General features: G+C 38.2%; 1 protein-coding gene across 1 annotated transcript in view; it reads left to right on the plus strand.

The window, feature by feature from the left end:
* The first annotated feature begins 18696 nt into the window (after positions 1–18696).
* Positions 18697–20311, plus strand: part of SMYD3 (SET and MYND domain containing 3) — a 407161-nt gene continuing 405546 nt past the window's right edge. The window contains exons 1-2 of the mRNA XM_009276285.1: positions 18697–18772; positions 19798–19967. Coding sequence (XP_009274560.1) covers positions 18697–18772; positions 19798–19967 — 246 coding nt within the window. The remainder of the gene's footprint in view (positions 18773–19797; positions 19968–20311) is intronic.

Consider the following 20311-nt stretch of genomic DNA (forward strand, 5'->3'; position numbering starts at 1 on the left):
CAGCGGCTGCAAGAGAAATTTGGGGGGGCACTGAATTGCTCCTGTGGAAATGGGAGAGGCAGCGTGGCCTCGGCAAGCAGGGTGCATGCGTCCATGTGTGCTGCCGCATGTATTTCTTCTGGTATTTGCACGCTACATGGTGGTGGAAAGGCAGAGGGCTTTCATCTCTGGGGCCAGCCTGCAAATGCTGGTCTGCTGCCTGGGCGGGCCACCGACTGCTGCAGCTCTCCCCCTAAATCACTGCCCCCAGGCTCTTTTGAGCTTGGATTTTCAAAGGTGGCATGGTTTTCCTGTCCACTTTGCCTCAATCCTTGCAGGCTGCTTGGCATTTTTACCTTGTTTCTTATTTCATTCTCTGTTTTGTTGCTGTCCAAACAAATAAAAGTTAAATGCCTACTGTTAATGTGAGTTCAGAATTGACACCAATGCCACAGTACTTAAAAATTTTCAAGAATTCATGACACTGATCCAATGCCTCTTCCAGGTTTGTGGAAAATAACCAGTTGCACAGAACTCAAAACAATGAAATGAGTGAAATTCGTTTATACCTGTTTGTTTCAAGGTTCATTTGCTCAGTGCATGGAAACCCTGACCTCTAGAAAAATCGAACCTGCAAGCTATCAGCTGCAGGGTTGCATAATTGCAAATACTGTATCAGAAGATATAACTTTTAATGTGAGAATGTAGGTTTTGAGGTTGCATCTCGTATTTGAGATGTCACTGACACTTGAGCCTCTATAGTTAAGGATATGCTTGCCCTCTGCTTGTTATTGTAAACAGATACTGTCTTAGCATTATGTACTGTAGTGAGGATTTGTATAATTATAATTTGTCTTCATAGTTTTATATCTTGAACATGAAGAAAGCATTGATTCATACAAACTTTCCAACAGCTCAGTGATCGTTGAAAGATACTATGTGTATCTGTGTGATACAGAAGTCAGTCATGGATTTTCTGTATCTATTAACCTGTATAACCTTTCCTTTCCTTTTGGTATGATGGATGGAGGAATCTCTGCCATGAACTCACAAGGCTATCACATACGGATGTCCCGTCCTCTTTCAGATGGACTTGCTAATCCATTTCATCAGATGAAGAACTACTTTATTTTTTAACAGTAGCTGTGTAGTTATTGAATGCTAGGTAATGGATCTGTTGTTAATATTTATTAAGTTTTGTACCCAGTGAGTTATTGCAAGCATTTTGGGTTTGTGTTCTAAATGTAGTAAGCTTCCTGGCTATATAACAAAAAATTATGTAATCTCTGCTATGTATAGACACTGAATTATTTTTTGAGTAAATATGTTCATTGATTTTTTTTTTTTATGATGAGGGCTATATGTGCTGTTAGTTACCACTTTTTCTATCTGTTGATAAAAATGACAATGCAGTTCTTGAATGTGTGGATATATAAAGGGTTTGTTTTCTTCTGCTTTTTTTTTTTTTTTTTTTTTTTTTTTTTTTTTTTTTTTAGCAAAAGGTTTTTCTTTTGTTGTGTGGAAAGAGACCATGAAAATACGTGGTGTATACTTGATACAGTGTTCCTTTATTGAGTCTTCAGACAGTTTGAAAGAACTGGATTTTCAGGTGATGTATATGACCTATGCTTATTGATGCTAAACAATGACCTCTTCCAGTAGCTCTCACAAGTGTGATCTGCTCCGTTCCTCTATACTCACCCTTGGTTCTCTATACTTGCTGCTGGATTGCAGTGATGGCAACTTGAGTGTCAGTGGCTCCTGGATGTCACCAAAAGGAATCAGTGACCCAACTCATGTTGGTAGCTGCTCACCAGTACAAATAAATGATTTGGACTCATTACAGAGGGATGGATATATAGATGTATAGCAAGACTAGCGGAGCTGATGATTGTGGGATTTTCAGTGGCGCTTACATTTAAGCGGAACATCTGATTGTGTTACACCTGATCAGCCTCTGAAGTCAACCCTGCTTTGGGCAGGAGGTAAGATGCGGTGACTTCAGGAGGTTTCGCACAACCGAACCGGTTTTTATGGTTCTGTGATCTCCTATGCTGAGTTGCAATGTAAGCATCTTCCCACAGCTGCATGCTGCTTTCTCCTTGGAGTTACAAAGGGTCCCAAGAATGGTCCCCACAAAACTTGTCTGTTAATTTGAATTGAAAATCTTCAGAAAGCTCCCCTTCTTAGGCTGGTCTAATCTACACCTGCTTTTTCTCTTTTCCTTTGTTTTCCCAGTCCCTGAATCAAAGACATGCTTGTAACTTTAGTAATTATTGATGGAACATGTCAGTGAGACTTAAATTTGGAGGACGGACTACTTCCTGGCTATCATTGTGTAGATGGTTTATTTATGAATAGTGATACTAAAACAGCTTTCCATTAGTGCTGAAGTTTTTGTAGAAGACTTTTTTCCCCAAAAATAAGGTTTTGGGTTGGTTTTGGTACAAAATGTTGATCTGAATGTGTGTTTGTGCTGCAGAATGACTGACTGGAGAGTACCACAGCTGCCTGAAGCTTTAGACTTGCTGGGTTGACTGCTGGTTTCAGTTGGGTCATAGCACAAGGGGCTGCAGCTCATAAATGCCCCCCATCTGCCTGAACTAACATCATCAGACAGTGGTTTTTGCAGTGCATTAGTGCACAGTTGATCTGCTCTGGTCTGATCTGAAACCTAGAGATGATGATTTTGGTCAATGCTAATTTACGTTTTTCACTGATCAGAGGAGAGCATTCCTTACTGGAAGAAACTGACCCAACTGCGTAACTTGTTTTTCTACTACTGCCTTCATCCTGCACTAGTGTAGTCGGTGAAAACTTTGTCAGAGACTTCAGTGGTACAAGAGGAGTCCATCGCTGAGCAAGGTGATGGTACTCGACTATGTAAATTTTGTCGTCTGGACTCAGAATTCAGCACTGGAGAAACCACCAGTTCTCGTTCCCAGAAATCTGTGGGTTTTCCTCCTTTCATTTACATAGTTGCCTTTATCCAGTATTTTTACCTGCAGCTGTCCACTCATCCAACAAACATGTTTTCCACTAGAAAATGCTAATGTGTAAATGTTTTTGATGTATACATCCTAAGTATGCTTTCATAACGGAATTTTTGTCATCTTAGAAAATGTGCTTGAACAGTTTTAACTCTGAATCAAATAAGTATTTGGGAACTTAATTTGTTTCTTCAAGTCATAGCTACGAGGGTTGTTGTATTTCTTAGTAATTATGCAGAATGAGCAAATTGTAAGAGTAGAAGAGATCCAAGAATGAGTAACTCCTTTTTAAAAACACACAAATCCAGTACAAAAATGGACTTAGGCCACTTTTTGCTTTATGTCTTTATAAGAATTCCAGTTAAAAATTATAAGCATTATAGGATGGTAGAACGCTTTATCCTGCCAATTTGTCTGTTTGCAATTAGTTCAGTGTACACTGAATATGTTATTTTAATACTTCACAAATTAAATGTAATGATGTACTGCATTTAGGATTTAATTTTTCTTGCCAGCATTCTAAAATATTTTCACTTCCTCTTACTTTATTTTATTTTTAAATCTGAATTTTCAAAGTCAGTGTCCCTGTGAAAATAAAAGCGCCTTCTAAGGCCGTGTAAAAATGTTAATAAATTGCTAATCTGTTATCTGTTTTTATCCTTTGCTAAGGCTCTGATTTTGAGTCATTCATTCTTAAGTATTTTACAGAGTCCAAGTTTCAGTGGTTCTTTTTTTTTCCCACATGTATTTTTTAATTTGTGGTGGTACTATTAAGTATATCATACTTTCACTCAAAAAGAGAGTTGTAGCATGTTCTTTTAGTGTCCCAAAACAACTGTCTTGGCACTGCCTAGCTTATGTTAATCTGGTATTTTCATAGGATATATACTTTGGTTTGGGGTTATGTGTTTATATATATTTAGTTTTAGCAGATGACTGCATATTTATTTATTTTGGCAATATCATTAATCGTTCAGAAGACTTTTATCCCCAAATCCCTTAGTTTTTCAGACAGACCTAGAACATCTGTTTGTAATTCTGTCTTGAACGTTGCCAACACAAATTAGTCTTGGAAGCTCAGTCCATATTTTAGCTTGAAATGTTCACAGACATTCAAGGTTCATGATTTTTACAAGAACAATTAATACCAAACACGCAGTAATCCGGATTTCCACCCAGGGTTTTTAAAAGTCTTTTTACAAATATGGACCTTGCAGTTTCCCAGTCAGGTAGGTTAAGGAATTTCTGCTGTCTCTTATGGGGTGAGACACTGCTGCTGTTCACCTAACCCATAGTTTAGGGTGAGGAATGCAGAAAAATAATTTTAAGATTGTGTGTGTGTGTCTGGAGGGGGGGGAGCAGGAAGGATTGATCCATCAGTCCTTGGCATATCATGTTTGGGTTTTTTGGGTTTTGGCCAAAAAACTGAACTTGTGGATATTTTTTTTATTATTATTATTTTTTTAAATGAATGCAGTGGTCAGAGCCTTGGTTTTTATCTCCCGCAGAAGGCCTCATCTTCAGCAGCGCAACGACCTAGTATCATGCTGGGAACTTTTTATCAAATTGGAGGAAAAAATAGCTTTCTATGAAGTGCAAACACATGGTCCTGAATCAGCAAATTATTCCGTGTCAGTGTCTTCTGTATACTCTCCCCATTTGAAGTGGCTTAGTTTGGAAACATCTCACATTTTTTTATATATATGTGCGTGTATATATATGTATATAATAAATGCAAACTTTTCAGGTTTTGTGAAAGTTTCTCTCTATTGTGAAGAACTTCTACAAAATCCTGGGGTTACCGATGTGAAATTAACAAATTTTGGTTAGTTGTCATGTAACCAGCATGTACTTAGCCTGACTTCGGTAACACTAGTGCACAGCAGAGGGGATGCCACTACTCAGCCCCCAGAGCGAGGTTGGTTTAGAACAACTGAAATACCTAAGTAATAGCAGATTGTAAATTCAATCTGCTTTTAAGAAGCAAGCAAGAATTATTTCGAAGTAAGAACACAGCTTAACTGAAATATGTAATTTTTCTAATTGACAGCCCCGAACAAACATACGTTCTTTAAACATAACCCTTCAGTGTGGAAGCCATCATACCAGTAGAAAATGCACTACATCCGAAATATAGTTTACTTTTAAGTTAAATAAATAACCCCAAACAATATGGATTGTCTAGAGGTTAGATTTCGGATTGGAAATCTGAGTTGTTCCTTGGCTGATGGGAATTTTGTTCCATGGTCTGGAGCCACCAGCTGTCAAGAAATCTCATCTCTTCCAACGATGAATCTTGCCATGGTAATAGGTAGCTGCACCATGGTGGGTTAAAGGTATTCTTCACCTTTTTGTCATTATTTTTGGCCTTCCTGTGTTGGAATGTTTTTATCATTTTTCTTTTTTATTAGCAGAGGTGATTTCCACAAAGAGCACTTGTAAATGCAAAAGAGTTTGTTTTCTTCAGACAAATATTTTAGCAGTAGAACTAGTTTTTGTAGATGACAGAGCTGTGTTCCCTTAGCTGCGTTCACTGAGAAGTAGCAGATCTCTCTTTCAGACAGTGTATTCAGGTTTTGAAGAGTCCACCAAAAGGAGATGTGGAGTCTTTTCATGTTGAATTCTTACATTCAGCTTAAATTGTAGGTGTGATTTGGATTCTTTTAGCTGTCTTAATGATCTATGTGGAATTAATCAGAGACTTCAACCCACTTACTAGCTGAGAATAACCCCAATTTAAGTGACCAGGGGAGCCAGCCGCTAGATTAAAATGAAACAAAATGAAAATCCCCAAACCCAAAACTGAACCTGCAGCTCTTACTGTTTATTCAACTATGTTTTTTCTGTTCAGACCTTAAAAAATACCTACTTCAGTGAGTATTTCCTGCACAGCCTGAGCAACCAGAATGTCAGAGGTCAGGTGTTTGCCTCGCAGTCTGCAAGGTGCTTGTTCTTGCAGCTGGCCTGCAGAGGAACACTTTCTCTGCACCTCTCATTTACAACTAAGGCATGTTGATGCTTTCATAAGAAATACTCAAATCAGCTTTAACTTAAGTACATATTGCAGTCATGTAACAACAGTGGGGACTTAAAATGAGCTACTTGAAGTTGTTGGTGTGCTGTAACGTTTTTGAGTGAAGCGTGCACAGTAGAACACTTGTCCCTCCCTCCATTTATAACAGCAAAGTCACAGATTTGGATGTAAAGTTTGACTGGAAACCAGCATTCAAGCAGTAAAATAAGCTAAATGTAGGGTTTATGTAGATCATTCTGATACTGTACAAGCCTTTCTAATGTGCACGAGCCACTCGTGTGTGCGTGCCAGCAGAGCTGTTGAAGGGAGCAGGTGCTCAAGTTGGTGAAGGACCTCTTCTGAGTTTCATTGTGTTACTGCAGGGGTGGTGGTGGATATTCAGAAAAGGTGATGTATTAGAGTGTAACATTTTCATGAGACATAGGAGGAAGTAGCAAATATGAGAGTAAAAATTCAGAATAGGAATAAGAAAGCCAAGAGAGGTTATATATGTGGATAAAAATAGATACATGTATATGCACACGGTTGAAAAAATCTTTTTCTTTTGCAATCTTCATGAAAGTGAAGTTTTTACAAAACAGCGTGATTGTGATGGATCATTCCTTCCCACATGCTTTTTCAGTTCATTGCTTTGGGGCATGGTTGACTTTAGAAATTACCAGAGGCTCGTGTTTTTCAAACATGTATTGCTGGCATTTTTTTTTATTCTGCAAAGCAGAGCATTGCTGTTGATTATTTAACTTCTACTGATATCTATAAGCCATATCAGCACTGACACACATTAACAAAAACTAGCTCTCTCCCAGCGTTTGCCCGTCACAATAAACCTTTACTTTCTTCCTTTGCAAATAGGAAATAACATACTTCTCATTTTCCTGTACTGTGCTCTGCAAAGTCTCATTCCATGGTTGTTGAACTGAAACAAATAATCTGATTTCACTCATGACCCATCGCTGAAGCTACAGTTATGATGATTAAAGGCCTGCGTTTCTTGGCCACGGAGAAAATGAGATTTAACTGAAGACTTACAGTGATGTAAAAGTAGTATTTTCTGGAACATAAAAAACAATTTTAACTGGATAATTGTGCAAAATCCACAGCCAATCCATATCAATTTGTGATTCTCCATATGAGTTCAAACCTCCTTGCAGTGTCTATGCCTCTTTGAAGCTTCTTCAATACCAGTGGCAATTTTTGAAATGGAAATGTGTGCACTGGTGCATTGTGATTGGGACAAGTCAGCAGGAAGGTAGATGACAATGTCTCATCTTATGACAGACATTATGGCTTGGCAGCCACGTTCTTTCAACGTTCGCTATGGAATGTTGTTGTAAGAAAAAACGGAGAACCAGTAGCCAAGTGTGAGGAAGCATGTTGTATGTTGAAATTCCAGTGACTTAAGTAACTGATTCTATTAATGAAAATAATAGCTTCAGATTTTTAAAAAGCACTTGATTATTTCTCATGTTAATGCAATATCATTATTATATTGCATAATAAACTGAGCTAGAAATGGAGAAGGTTTCATTTAAAAATACATGGGATCTTTTATTAAAAATTTAAGATTGAGCTAAGAATTGAGAGTTATTTGAATTCTGAAAGCTAACCACGTTTTATCTCCATTTTTACCTTTCCAACAGAGTTTATTCAAAAATTGTTTTGCAAGTATTATCTGTGCTCCCTCTCTAAAATAAGGAGTAGTTTCTGGGAGACACTAAATTATTCGAACACTTCCTTAGTTGGAAAAAGTATCTTTTATTAAGGTATTGACTACAGTTAGAAACATAGCAGTACTAATAACAGAACTGGTTTGTGAGAGAAGGCTGCCATTTGCGGGCATGCCTAAGCATGTGCGTATCTTCAAGCATGTCATTTAGTGCTACCAAAATTTTCAGGGTTACTCCCAGAGTTAGATGCCTTCCTGGTCAAACTGTTAATTCTTCAGCAGGAAAGCTTGTTCTGAAGCTGGTGTTGACATAGGGTTCTAAAATACACCTCTGAATTGTGCCAATTTCTTTTTAAAGACCTTTCTGTTGGAAATGGACAAATTTGGAAACCATGAAGGGTGTATAGGTTTTGCTTACTTACTAATGATATGTAGAATGGGTGGGAAGTGGACTGAGGCAAATTAACCCTAGTGCTCTCAGCTGTTAAATTATAATTACCTTTTTTCTGAAAATTTGTAGGTGTCACTATTGTCACAGAGGCATTTCTTTTGACTTTTTTTGCTTCTCTACTAAATGGAAAAGGGAAACTTGGATGACTAATCTTTGAAATTGAAGCAACATCTATTAAGCTTTTAGCCATCAGATGTCACCAGAGTACAGAGAGTAAGTATTAGGTGATTTGGAACTGGTTTATGGCTTTCCTTGGCTGTTTATTTTGGAGTGGAAAGACTCCAGTCCTGCAGAGGCTTTCTCAGATCAGTAGTCGCAGCATCTTGGCCAGCTCCACAATGGCTGTGACTCTCTTAGCTTTAGAGTATTGAGCAAGAAACAGGTTTGGGACCTAGTCCTGCTTTTGTAGGGGCATTGACGCCAAATGAAGTGGGGGCAGAAGCAAGCAACAGGTGAACAAATATCACCCACACAGTTCAGCCTTGGTATTTCTGTGCTTGTTACAGTGGAATATTTAGCAGAGGCCTTGAAAGCAACTTGTGTCTTCAGTGCACACATAGCTACGGGAGTGCTTATTAGCTCACGTACCCTCATTTGCTTTCCGCTGTTTGGGTGGTGTTCTGCTAGCCACGTAGCAGCATGGACCTTTGCTCTGTTAGATGCCCCAGTGCTCACTGCTTTCTTGGGCAGCACCGTGCACTGCCTGTGCTTTCCCATAAGCACTCTGCCCATAGTGGTTGAGGCTGAGTTTGGGGATGTTTGCAGGAGTTTCAGTACAAACAGGTTAACTGAAGCACGGAAGAACCTTACAAAAATCTTTGAGAACAAGATGGAGGCTACAATGAATCTTTCAGCTCTAGGACTTTATGGTTTGGGATGTAAAAAGTTCAGTGACTACATTTTTATATAGTAAGATTTCTTTCAGTCAATCTGGCATTATAAATGCACTTTAGGGCAGTTTTAAGGTTTAACTTTGACTTTTAGCTATTATATGCTTAGTCCTGCTTGAAGATCTTGCTTTCCATCACTAACGGTGCAAAGCAGCTGTAATAAAAATAACAATTTTACTTTAACTGCCTTATAGAAGTCAATAGTAAATATATTAAAAATATATATATTCTGCATTTTCTGAATAATTTCTATGTAGTATTTCTGTCCCAGTGCTAATATGAAATATCTCCATTCTTATTGGTGAACACCTCCAAAATTAAGCTTTAGAGTGGGACCCACAAAATCCACCTTTCAGTGGCACGTAAAGGAGGGAGACAAGAGGGAAGACATCCCTTCTGTATTGACATCCAGAATCTGTTGGAGAGAGAAGTGAAAGATGTGACATAATGGATTTTATTTAAGCACTTGATAGGAAGAAAATTTGTAAAATGTTCTCAGATCAAGTTGCTTGAATGTGATCACCGTGATATGAAATGAAAATTGCCATAAGGAGTGCAAAATGAAAAATCATCATTCAGTAAGGGTATTTGGCACTGTGATTTATAATGAAGTCCATGCTTTTCAGATATTTCCAAGCCATGTTTCGTTTCATTCTTGGACAGAAATTATTGGCAGATAAAATACTTTTGGGGCTGATAGGGAACAAAGTGAGACTTCTCCAAGCAAAAAACCAAGGCCTTTGTAACCTAGAAAAGGGGAAAGAGATTCCCAAACAGGAAAGTTATTGAAACACAGAGAAAATCAGGGAAAAAATACAAACAGTGGCAAGAAAACCAAAATGCATGCGAGGCTGGAGGTAACGAAATGACAGGAAAAGAACTGATGAACTATAGAAGATTTGAAGAAAAACAGATGTTTAAAAAAAAAAGTTGGAAGGTGTGTGTTAACGGTAATCTTAAAAGACTGTCCATCCAGCTAGACTGAGAGAGAACTGGTTAGGCAGCTGTTTGTAAATTTATTGCAGGTGTTTGTAGATCTGCTAAAAGTGATCTTTCTTCAGGTTTCCCCAAGACCTCGCAATTGTGTAGAATAGTTTAGGAGAGTAAACAGTGGTACTGTCAGGAATAGTCTGTATTTTTAAGAGGTGAAGATTAGACTCGGTATCAGAAATGCTTTCGCCTGAGGAAAACTCACATGCACTTAAAGTGTATCCCAAGAGGAACAAGTACAGCAGAAAGCCATCCTGCTCTGGAGGGCTGGCTGGAGGCGGGAAGTGGAGTTACTGATGTCAAGAACATTTTCACGGTCTTCTAATGCAAAAGTCTTCAGCGGGATTTTATGAACATCCAGTTCACGACAAGAATGCTTCAGGTATCTTGCAAGACCTCACAATATCAGATTACACCTGAGCAAAGGGGAAACAAGCTGTTTCTCTGGGCTCTGTGCCAGTATATGCATGAATGTTTCTCTGTGTTGTCAGCCCTCTCTGCTATATGATAAATACAATTTTTCCTGCATTTCACTCCTGTTTTCTAGCTTTATGGGTTCTTCAGCTTATAAGTAAGCAGAACTGACTATCCTGTTCGTCACCTGCGTTTGTATCTTAGCCCTTATGTTCAGATCACACCCAAGCTAAAGAAGTGAAAATGAGGGGTTAACGTGATGTACATCCTTACCCAATTCTAAATCTATGAGACAAGATGCACCACAATTTATTTTGAGCCCAGCTGTATTGCTATGTCTGTCGGAGTTTGTTGCCTGAAATATTTTATTTTTTGTTTAGTGCTTTCTAAATGTGTTCCATGGGGAATGAAAGGACTTTTGGGTGTAACTGTTCATATTTGGAAGCAAGAAAGCAAGTAAATAAGCATTGCAGGTCCTCTAAAAAACGGGTATCCTAAAAATATAAATATTGTCAAAAAGGGAAAGGAGCTAAGAAAGAAAAAAGCTGATGAAAATATTCCTCTCCGAGAGGGTCAGCGGGGTTTATATTTCACTGAAAATCACAGAACCATATGGTCCAGGAGGTAATACTAGCAGGATGTAAACAGCAGTATGATATTTTAGAGTAACAGCTTTCTTTTTGTGGAATGTTGACTTATGGGTCAAAGAAAAAAATACTTGGACATACAGCAGATTAATGAACAATGCATTTATCATTTTTATAGGGAAAAGTGAAAGATGGGATGTTTTGTTATACTTGGCTTCATTGGATTGTAACCACGTGTTCCAGAAATGAGTGTTTAAAAACATTGCATGTAGCTTTTTTTACATGTTTCTAAGTTATAGACACGACCTTTTCATATTGTGAAATATAATCTTAGTCTTCCTCAGTATTTGGCTTTCTTCTTCGATTAAAATCCCAAGGTGGAATGAATGTGCTGTGTGACTGAAATTAATCTGTTTAAGCCTGAAACTGCTGGAGGCACGTTAGTGTGCCAACTGCAGGCAAACACTGGAGATGGCCTTGATTTGAGGGAAATTGTATCAAAGTAGCTTTGCAGGGCAAGTAGGTGTAGGGGACAATTTGTAGTAGTTACCTTGTGCTCTTGGAGCCAAATTTTGCTGTGTTTCTGCTTCAGTGCTCTCAGTGGGGGATAGCTGTGAGTTTTGCTGGGAGGATAATTACAGTATTTTTACCAACTATTGATTTCTGTTGTGGTGGCATTTGTTTTATTCATTATGCATGCTGATAAAGTGTGCATGTGTATATGTGTGTGTGTATATATATACACACTATGTGTGTGTACATGTATACATGTATATCGATGTAAAAGGTATTTTATTCTGTCTTCTAGAACAAAAAGGGACTGTTTTGGGAGATGCTGAGTGCTTCTCCTGAACAACGTTTTCAGTTAAAGGGCCTTGTACTACTGAAATTACTTCTGAAGTCTTTTCTTGGTTTTTAGTAGAGAGATTTTCTTGTATTTCCTTGCATAAGTTAGGATCAGAGGTAAATATTTAACGAAGAAGTAGAATTCAGACGTAAGATTAAATTTCTTGCCTGTTTGAGGGCCATATTGTTAGGTATTTCTTCTTCTAAGTTCCTTCACTAATTTTATTGGCAAGCACTGCATCTGAAGCTTTTTATCAGTTACCAGCTTAATGGAGAGGTGTATAATTCTGTTCTTGGTTGTATCAGAATAAATACTGCACTTCTAATGGCTCTATTTTCAGAAAATTAATTGGAGGGGGGGGGGGTCAGTTTAACCAAAGGAGAATCTCTTTGTGGCTCTAGATAACTTCAGTTTCAGCAAAGAATCTTGCACCATTCTGCGAGTGTTGGATATTTTTAAAAATCCAATCTTTTTCAAAATAGTGCAAAGAAGTTTTCAAAAATAAACATTTTCTTATCAGAGTTTAGCAATGCTGCTATCACTGCTTGAACACAAAGACTAGCTTCTACATAGGAGTAAATGAAAATCTACCCTTTGGATATCTGTTTATTGTTTTTCCAGCCTTGACTCTGGCTCCTGCGACCCCCAAAAGAAGAAAAAGCTAAAAATGCAACATAAATTGTCAGAAAAGATGATACTGGAATGAAGAAATGACTGTAGACCACAACAAGGTTTTATTTAGAGAAAGTTTTTCACAATTTTCAGACCAGGTATTCTTCAGAAGAAAAATCAAGATACAGAAAAAAATTATGGGAGATAATACCTAACATACAAAACCAGACAAAAAATGCCATCCAGAACCTCCTGTCAGCTGAAGTCATATGACCCAGCATGTTCATTACCTATTCAGTGTATATTTTAAAACCAAATAAAGATAATAGATATGTAAAAAACAATATTTGTAAAATCTGAACAGAGCTGACAATTCTAAGCAGAAGGATCCTCTCTCTCCCCTCATCTATATGAATTCTGTTTTTTCCTTATAGAATGTATCCAGAAATGTTTCAGGGTGTTAAATATATGGCTGGGTGTAACAAGAATTACAGAAAACAGCACATGTAGGCATTCAGGGTGGCACATGAGACTTCAGAAGCCAAGACTTAAGTTATGGGAAGTCATCTTGTATAACCTGTATTTTTGTTTGTGTTAGTAGGTGGTGTGCTTGGGAGTGCAAATGCCGTAACTAAACTTTTGTCACAGGCCAGGTGCTTTGGTTATTCATGTTTTCTCTCTCTCTCTCTCTCTTTTTTTTTTTTTTTTTTTTTTTTTTTTTTTTTTTTTTTTTTTTTTTTTTTTTTTTTTTTTTTTTTTTTTTTTTTTTTAACCTGGACAATGCAATACCACTTCTGTAGTATGTTTAGGTATAAAGTAGATGATCATTGTATTTGAAAATAAAGTAGGTGTGTTTTTCTTTATATAAAAGGTCTTAGTTCTTGCTTGAGTAAGTGACCCTGATCATTGATGGTTAGCTGTAGTTACTATCTTTTAACTCTAAGTATTTGTCATTCTTGCTACCTCTCAGAAAGCTACTTCTCCCCAGTGCTGCTCTTAGGTTAAAAAAGATTAATTCATATACTCAACACAATGAAGTGTGCAAGTGGAGAATATGGGAGATTTTTGCATGACTTTTAGGGACATAGATTTCAAAGGCTTCTTACCTGTTGTACTCTCGTTTGCCCAGACCCAACAGGTTACATGGGACCCGAGAGCAGTGTACAGAATAACCTTAGGGTAGAAAAACCCAGCAGCCTTATTTTAGAGGCTGTGGGCCATGGGGCATGTGGAGGATGGCTTCCCCTCTGCCAGCTGATCCGCAGTTGCAGAGTGAGTCCAGGGCCCTGGCAGAGGAGAATGGGGGAAGCCCTGAGCCTGCCAAGCTGCCCCAAGTCAGCACCCAGGGCACCGGAGGGGCTGGGAACCCATGCTGTGGACATGGCTCGCTGGCTGTGGAAGATTGTTGCTTGCCAAGGGCTTAGATTTGGGATGTTGCAGAGGCATACACCCTGGGGTTGTTGCCGCCTGGACCCAGCACGCTTCATCCTTGTCCCCAGAGCTGTGCTGTGACTTTTGGTATGCTGGAGACGGCCCCCCTCCCCGCAGTGCCTGGTGCCCATGTGGGTCAGCAGCGGGATAACAGCTGTGGACCAACTGTGCTGCTAGACTGCATTATTCTTTTGCTGGGAGAGAGGTGAGGAAAGAAAGTTGTAATTGCATTTAACATAACTGCTCTGCTCTCAGATCTACCAAATTTAAAATGCCTGTTTGTTATTCATATCTTTATTTTTATTACTAGAAGACAGAAACATATTAGTAAAATGATGAATGACATGTTTGCTTATTGTGGGTATTGATTGCTTTCACTTTGTGACAGGTCTGAAATGCACACACTTGAGAAAATCCAAGTAGACTTTATGCACTTGACATGTTCGACTGAATCGCAAAGGTCTAAGAATTTGTTCAGGAAATTAGTTCAACATGACATGCGTCTGTAAGAACCGCTCTTTTGTTACATGTGTTATAGGGCTGGATTATTAACTGAAAAACAGTATCAACAACAAAAATGCAGTAGGGGATTTGTGTGAGATTGCCCTTTTGTCCTGCAAGCTGTGGCAGAAGCAGAAGTGTGAATAAACTGCATAGGAAGGAGTGTTGAGCTCAGTCTGGTAATCAAATATTCTGTTATATCTGACACTTATCTTGTGAGTAGGGCTGAAAGTCAAGTGCCTGCAATCAGCAGAGAAGTGTAGACGCATTTTCATTATAAATTAAGTAGTTTAATTCTATTTGGTTGGGTTTTGTCGTGGGTTTTTAAATTATATTAGGCCCTTTCCTGGCAAATAGAAGTATTTTGTGATGTTTTTAAACGGGCACGTGTTTTGTACATTGTAAGAGTGCAGGTGTGGCTCTGATAGGACCTGACAGTCCAGGCAAACCCTTGTCAACCTCTTCTCTCTGTGATTCAGGCTTGGCACATTCTTCTTAGGATTTTAGCCTTGTGTTTTCAGGCTGTCTCCCGTGCTGCCTCCCATACTTGGGGAGCAGCTTCCCATAGACCCAGCTGCCTCACCACTTGTCGTCAGCCCCTCCTTACAGTACTCTGGACTTCTTGTACCTTTAACAAAAAGGAATTTAAAAAAAGCCAAAAGGAAAAAAAGTTATTTTGCTGGGGAGGGTGTATGTGCCATTTCCAGTTGAACTGTCTTACTAGTTTTTTCCCAATCTCATAGGTTTTCTTTTGTCTCCTGTCCATATCAATCCCTTGGGACTTCCTCACCCACCTATATATTCAGGTTTATCTTTTTGCCTTCTCAGTACGCATTGGGAGAGCTTATTCTGTGAATGGTGTTTGTAGACAATCATGATGAAAAGAATTAGTAATATCCAAATTCCTCAGGGTAAAGATTCTTCACCTAACCATAGCACTGTGCTAGAGGACAACTGACAACCTCTGCTTACTTTATTCTTGTGGGTTTTTTTTTTAGTACAGGCTAAGATCCTCACTTGTGCTTGCTGTTTCATAAGGGGTTTTGGTCGTTTGGAAAATCTTGCTGAAGCTGTATTGGAAAATTAATAATTTATTTTCAATTGCTTCATCTTTCTTACCTTTTCTATTGCAGCAGAAACTTTTTCAGAGATTAAAGTATTACTGAATGCATTAGATCAAATTCTGTGCATTTTCTCATCCATGAAATTAGTCATATTAGGCAAGATGCAGTAGATACCTTGTGAGTAACCTGGTACTATCTTCAGATTATGTTTACAGGTAATGAGAAATGCATGGGAGTATTTGACAATGACTTTAAAATTGTTTCAATAAAGCCAATAACATTAATAAAATACTGAGAAGGACAGGAATAAACTAGGCAAATTGTCTCACTTTTTAAAATGTTCTAAAATACATGAATCCTGTATATATGAATACATGAATCTTATTCTTGAATTCTTTATATTCAGATTAAGTGTTTTGGATCATACTGTTTTACGTTTAAAATGTCATGTAGCAAGATTCATAGATGCTATAAATCAAAAGGAATTCTTTTAGTCCGAGAGGGAGGAGAGGATTGGAAGAAAAAACAATGATTTCATTAGTAGCTTTACTATTCAGATCTGTAACAGGCATTCTACATCTACTTGTCATTCAAAGAAACCCCCAAAATTGAATGGATAGTTCATTTGTTATACGGTGCCAGCAGGGAGTCACCTTATTCAAATAATCTGACTGGTAGTGTCAGTTTGGCAAAAATCCAAGTTTTGAGTGATGGTCCGTAGATTTTTTGTGTATGTATGCGTTTGTTACTGCAACGTCGTTAACCCTTGAGGACAAAGGATACAAAGGAAATAATCCTATAAAGTATTGAAACTTCAGTGGGTGCTGAAGGAGTTTGGTCCTTTGTGTCGACAGGTCTACTAATTGTTTTACAGAAGAAAGAATTAATAAGTGTTGGTGACTTAACACCAATGATTCCAGTAAATCCTGGCATTTCTTGGAAAAATACCAAGAGGTATACCAAGGCAAGGTATGCTTGCAGTATATTAAGGTTGTCGGATCTAGCCTTCAGACGGAAGAACGTGAAATCTGTAGGAGAGACTTCTCTGATAGTTACGAGCATTCATTCATTTAAATCTGGCTCCAGAAAGTTATAATTACTCTGCTTTGGGAATCCGTTTTACATGTTGCTGCTGAGACTTTTTGGTACTTTAATGTGTATGGAGCTAAAGTTACAAATGCTCTGTTATCAAAGTTTTAAGTCATTACTGTGTTCTGATGAATAGCATTTAGAACAAAAAAAAGTCTGCCTTCCAAATGGTTTTGCTCAGTCATTCTCCAGTAGGGCAAGCGCTTAGTCATTCAGATACTACTATACAACGATGAAGAGAAGTTTGATAGAGACTGCTAGCATGGATGTAGAATATTGAATGCAAAGGAAGTATCTAGAAAAAGAGAGGCTCTCTGTGGTTCTGTACAGCCATGTAGAACAGACCTGTAAAGAGCAACAGCGACACACTGCAGAGTGGCGGTCTCAAGGGCTGTGGCCGTGCGTGTGGGGAGCTGAACAGCAAACCAAAGTTCTAGGTGCTTGGCTTTCTTTTTTCATTCTAGGTCAGTAGGCAGATTTTTAGTGGTAATGTTGCCTGCAGTGTTGTGAATGGTTCACTGGCAGACTCAAAAGGTAATAAAGCGATAGCTAAACAAGCTAAAGTTCTTGTAGTGTCTTCTTTCAGTAATTTGAAAGGTCTAGCTTCAGAAAAGTTTTAATCTATCCTGTTGATTGTGAAATGTCTAGAAAGAAGGTGTGGATTTCTTATAAATGATTCTCTTATGTCCTTGATACAACGTGCTGCTTAGTATTAAAAGATGTGTCAGAACTTGTCTTGGTGGGGAAGAATTTGTATGTGTAGTTTATGAGCATGTATTTATACCTGGACTGCTTCTGATATCCAAATCAATGAGCGGGTCCAAACAGCATTTCTGTTTCTTTTTTGTTGCCTACAGTAATTATTCCACAGAATTGTATTTCTTCCCAAAATTACTCTGACATGAGCTTCTAATCTAGAATGAGAAATGTGTGCTCCTCTATCATAGGCTGGTTAAAGTTGTGTCATTGCTCAACCTTGAAAATGAAGCAGCTCTCACCGGCTGGCAAAATGAAGATTTCACACTTGTTTCTAACTCTGAATCGTTCTCAGGCATTGCACCTTAAAATCAAAAAGCTATTGTGCATATACAAGATTTTAGATTCTGTTTATAGGGATCCAACAGTTGCTAGGGTTTTTTTCAGTCTCCAGGGCTGGCTTTGCAGGTAGGAAGGTAAAGAAGGCACTAGCGATACATCTGAAATATTTCCAATTTATTTTTTCTCCTGGTAGTTAGTAGGAATGCCTACAAAATATTGTGCAACAAAACAGTGATTTTTATGCAGTAGAAATGAAAAGATTGTTATTTGATTGTAATGATCTGTACGTAATCCTCCTCTTAATCTTCGACCAATGCAGCTATCTAAACTCCCCAAATGCTTATGAGAGTCCTAAGATAGTGCATGAGCTGTTATTTTTAATAATTCAAACATAGCAATACTTTGATATATTAGTTAAAAACCTTTCCCACTTGTGGGACTTGGGGGAAAGGAGAGGTTGGTTTGTGCTAGAGGATGCTGCATGGTATTTCTGGTATTCTGCCTCTACTCCTGATAGTTTTGGCGTCACGGCTGAAATCAGTGGGCTAAATTCATCATTCGGAAGTTCTAGACTGAGGTTTGTGGGCACGTTGGTGCTGTCTTTTTTGGATGTGGCCTTTGGAGAGTGTTCTACCATTTTGAAGTCACCCATAGAAATTAAAATTTGGGGATAACTGAGCTGTGTAAGTAAAAGAAGAAAGGTCATGTCATAAAGCAGTTGAGCTGGTATGCAGCCTCTAAATTACTGACGACAGTGGAGGAGTTTTCTTTTGGTGTCAGCAGAGACAAAGAATTACACCTTGTTTTAGTCGCATCAGCTGGGCGTGCGAGTGAAAAGAGCACACCTAGTACCAATGTGCAGACACCGGGAATCTTGGAGGGAAAGGTCCTTCATCTGATCGTTTGAACTTGCCCTTTCAGTTTGAAATGGGCTGTGTGAGACACTTAGTTATCTCCCAATTAAATTGGAAGGCTGAATTAATCTGTATAATAAGATTTGAGGCAGCTAAATGTAAAGCACTATAGCAACGCAAAGATTGCATTACTAAAATTACCTTTTGAGGGGCAGAGTGGCATGACTGATGCATACCTCCTTCCTTGCCTTGCAGAAGGATGGAGAAGGGGGTAGGTAATGGTGACAGTTTCTTGGGTGTAACTGAGCTGCATTCAGCCGTGCGCCACTCACAAGGTAAAAGTGGCGCCCAGTGAGGTGCTGTGCTTGGTTAAGGTCAGAGGGATGGCCAGGAGTAAGTCTGAGGGGAAGTAATAAGGATTATGCAGCCCTACAGTCCAGTTAATTGTATCTGTAATGTAACTCTCCTGCCTTCAGTTTTAACAACAACAAAAAAGTATATACTGTTTTCCTGGCCTAATGAATGCCCATAAAGCATGTAAGTAACTTTGCATGTTAAGAGATCAATGTGAAAACCACGCAGTGTTACTAGAATAATGCAATGTGTTCAGTATTTTCTACAGGAAAATAAGAGGAGAGGGGAGCATCAAAATCTATGTCTTGTTTCTACTCGTCTGAAGTAAGCCTCTTTACTTGAACTTGTGTATTTGGGGTGTTAGATTTGCTTTGTGTGTGCTTTCACATTTAATATTTCCTTAGTGTTTAAAAATTAACAGAACTTCAGCGATGTTTTCTTAACTCATATAACTAAACTAAGACTGCATCAGGAAATGGTCTTAGAGTCAGGAGGTGCTTTTAACCTTAGATTGTGACATATAGCTCTGGTACTTATCCTTCTAGATTTCACTAGACTTTTATTTTTTCCCCCAAAATGAATTTTTAATTTTGTCTCACTGTCCACCAGTCAGAAATATTTTCTTAAGACGGAAATGTCTGCTGACATGTCAACTCAGACTCTGTTATAAAGTTATAATTTTATGTCAGAACTGCAGGTTCACAGCAAGGTCTTGCTTAAGACAGATAATGATGCTTGCTTAAAACAAGACTCAAGACAGATAATAAATAGATTAACTAGCTGTATTGCACAGCTCTAATTATGGTGTTATCTACAAAATCAAACTCCTCGGGGTTATAGCTATATGGCAAAAAAAAAAGCACATTTGATATCTTTACTCTTGATCCAAAGTGGCCCCAGAGGTGCTGAGTCACATGAGTAAAGGATTGTGAATATAGCTTTGAACATAACCATGCACCATTTCTTCTTGTGTAACAGTGCATTTAAGACTACTCTTGTTTTTCAGATATTTTTCTTGCCTTGGAATATTTGAAAACTGCTAGTTATGTAAGAAAGATAAATACAAAGCTCATTTTTGTATTTATAACTGATTTTCTTTTTTTTCTAAACAGGCATGAACATCTGCACAGATGCTCTCAGTGCAAGGTTGCTAAATACTGTGGTAAATCTTGTCAGGTAAGATGAAAAATAACAGCTATAAAAGGTTGAAGAAAACAGGCATTTGAATACTTTATTTACAGGGTCTCCATGCATTTTGCGCATTGTCATACTTCCACACTGCAATTTCTGATTTGTAATTATGGACAGAGTGTATAAACATGCTGCCTTGTTTTATTCGAGTATTTTTGTAGTTACAAAGATAAGATTATAATCAGTGCAATAGACAAAACTAAGCTGAAATGTGTGGTGTTTCGCTGTGCTTGGTTAGAATGGGAGGAATAATTCTTCAGCTTTGCTGGCTGTAGACTGAGGGCTCTAAGTCAATTTTGCAGTAAAACAATTTGTATATCAAGAATAAT

The sequence above is a fragment of the Aptenodytes forsteri genome, unplaced genomic scaffold (assembly GCF_000699145.1).
Source record: "Aptenodytes forsteri isolate BGI_AS27 unplaced genomic scaffold, ASM69914v1 Scaffold10, whole genome shotgun sequence".
NCBI lineage: Eukaryota > Metazoa > Chordata > Aves > Sphenisciformes > Spheniscidae > Aptenodytes > Aptenodytes forsteri.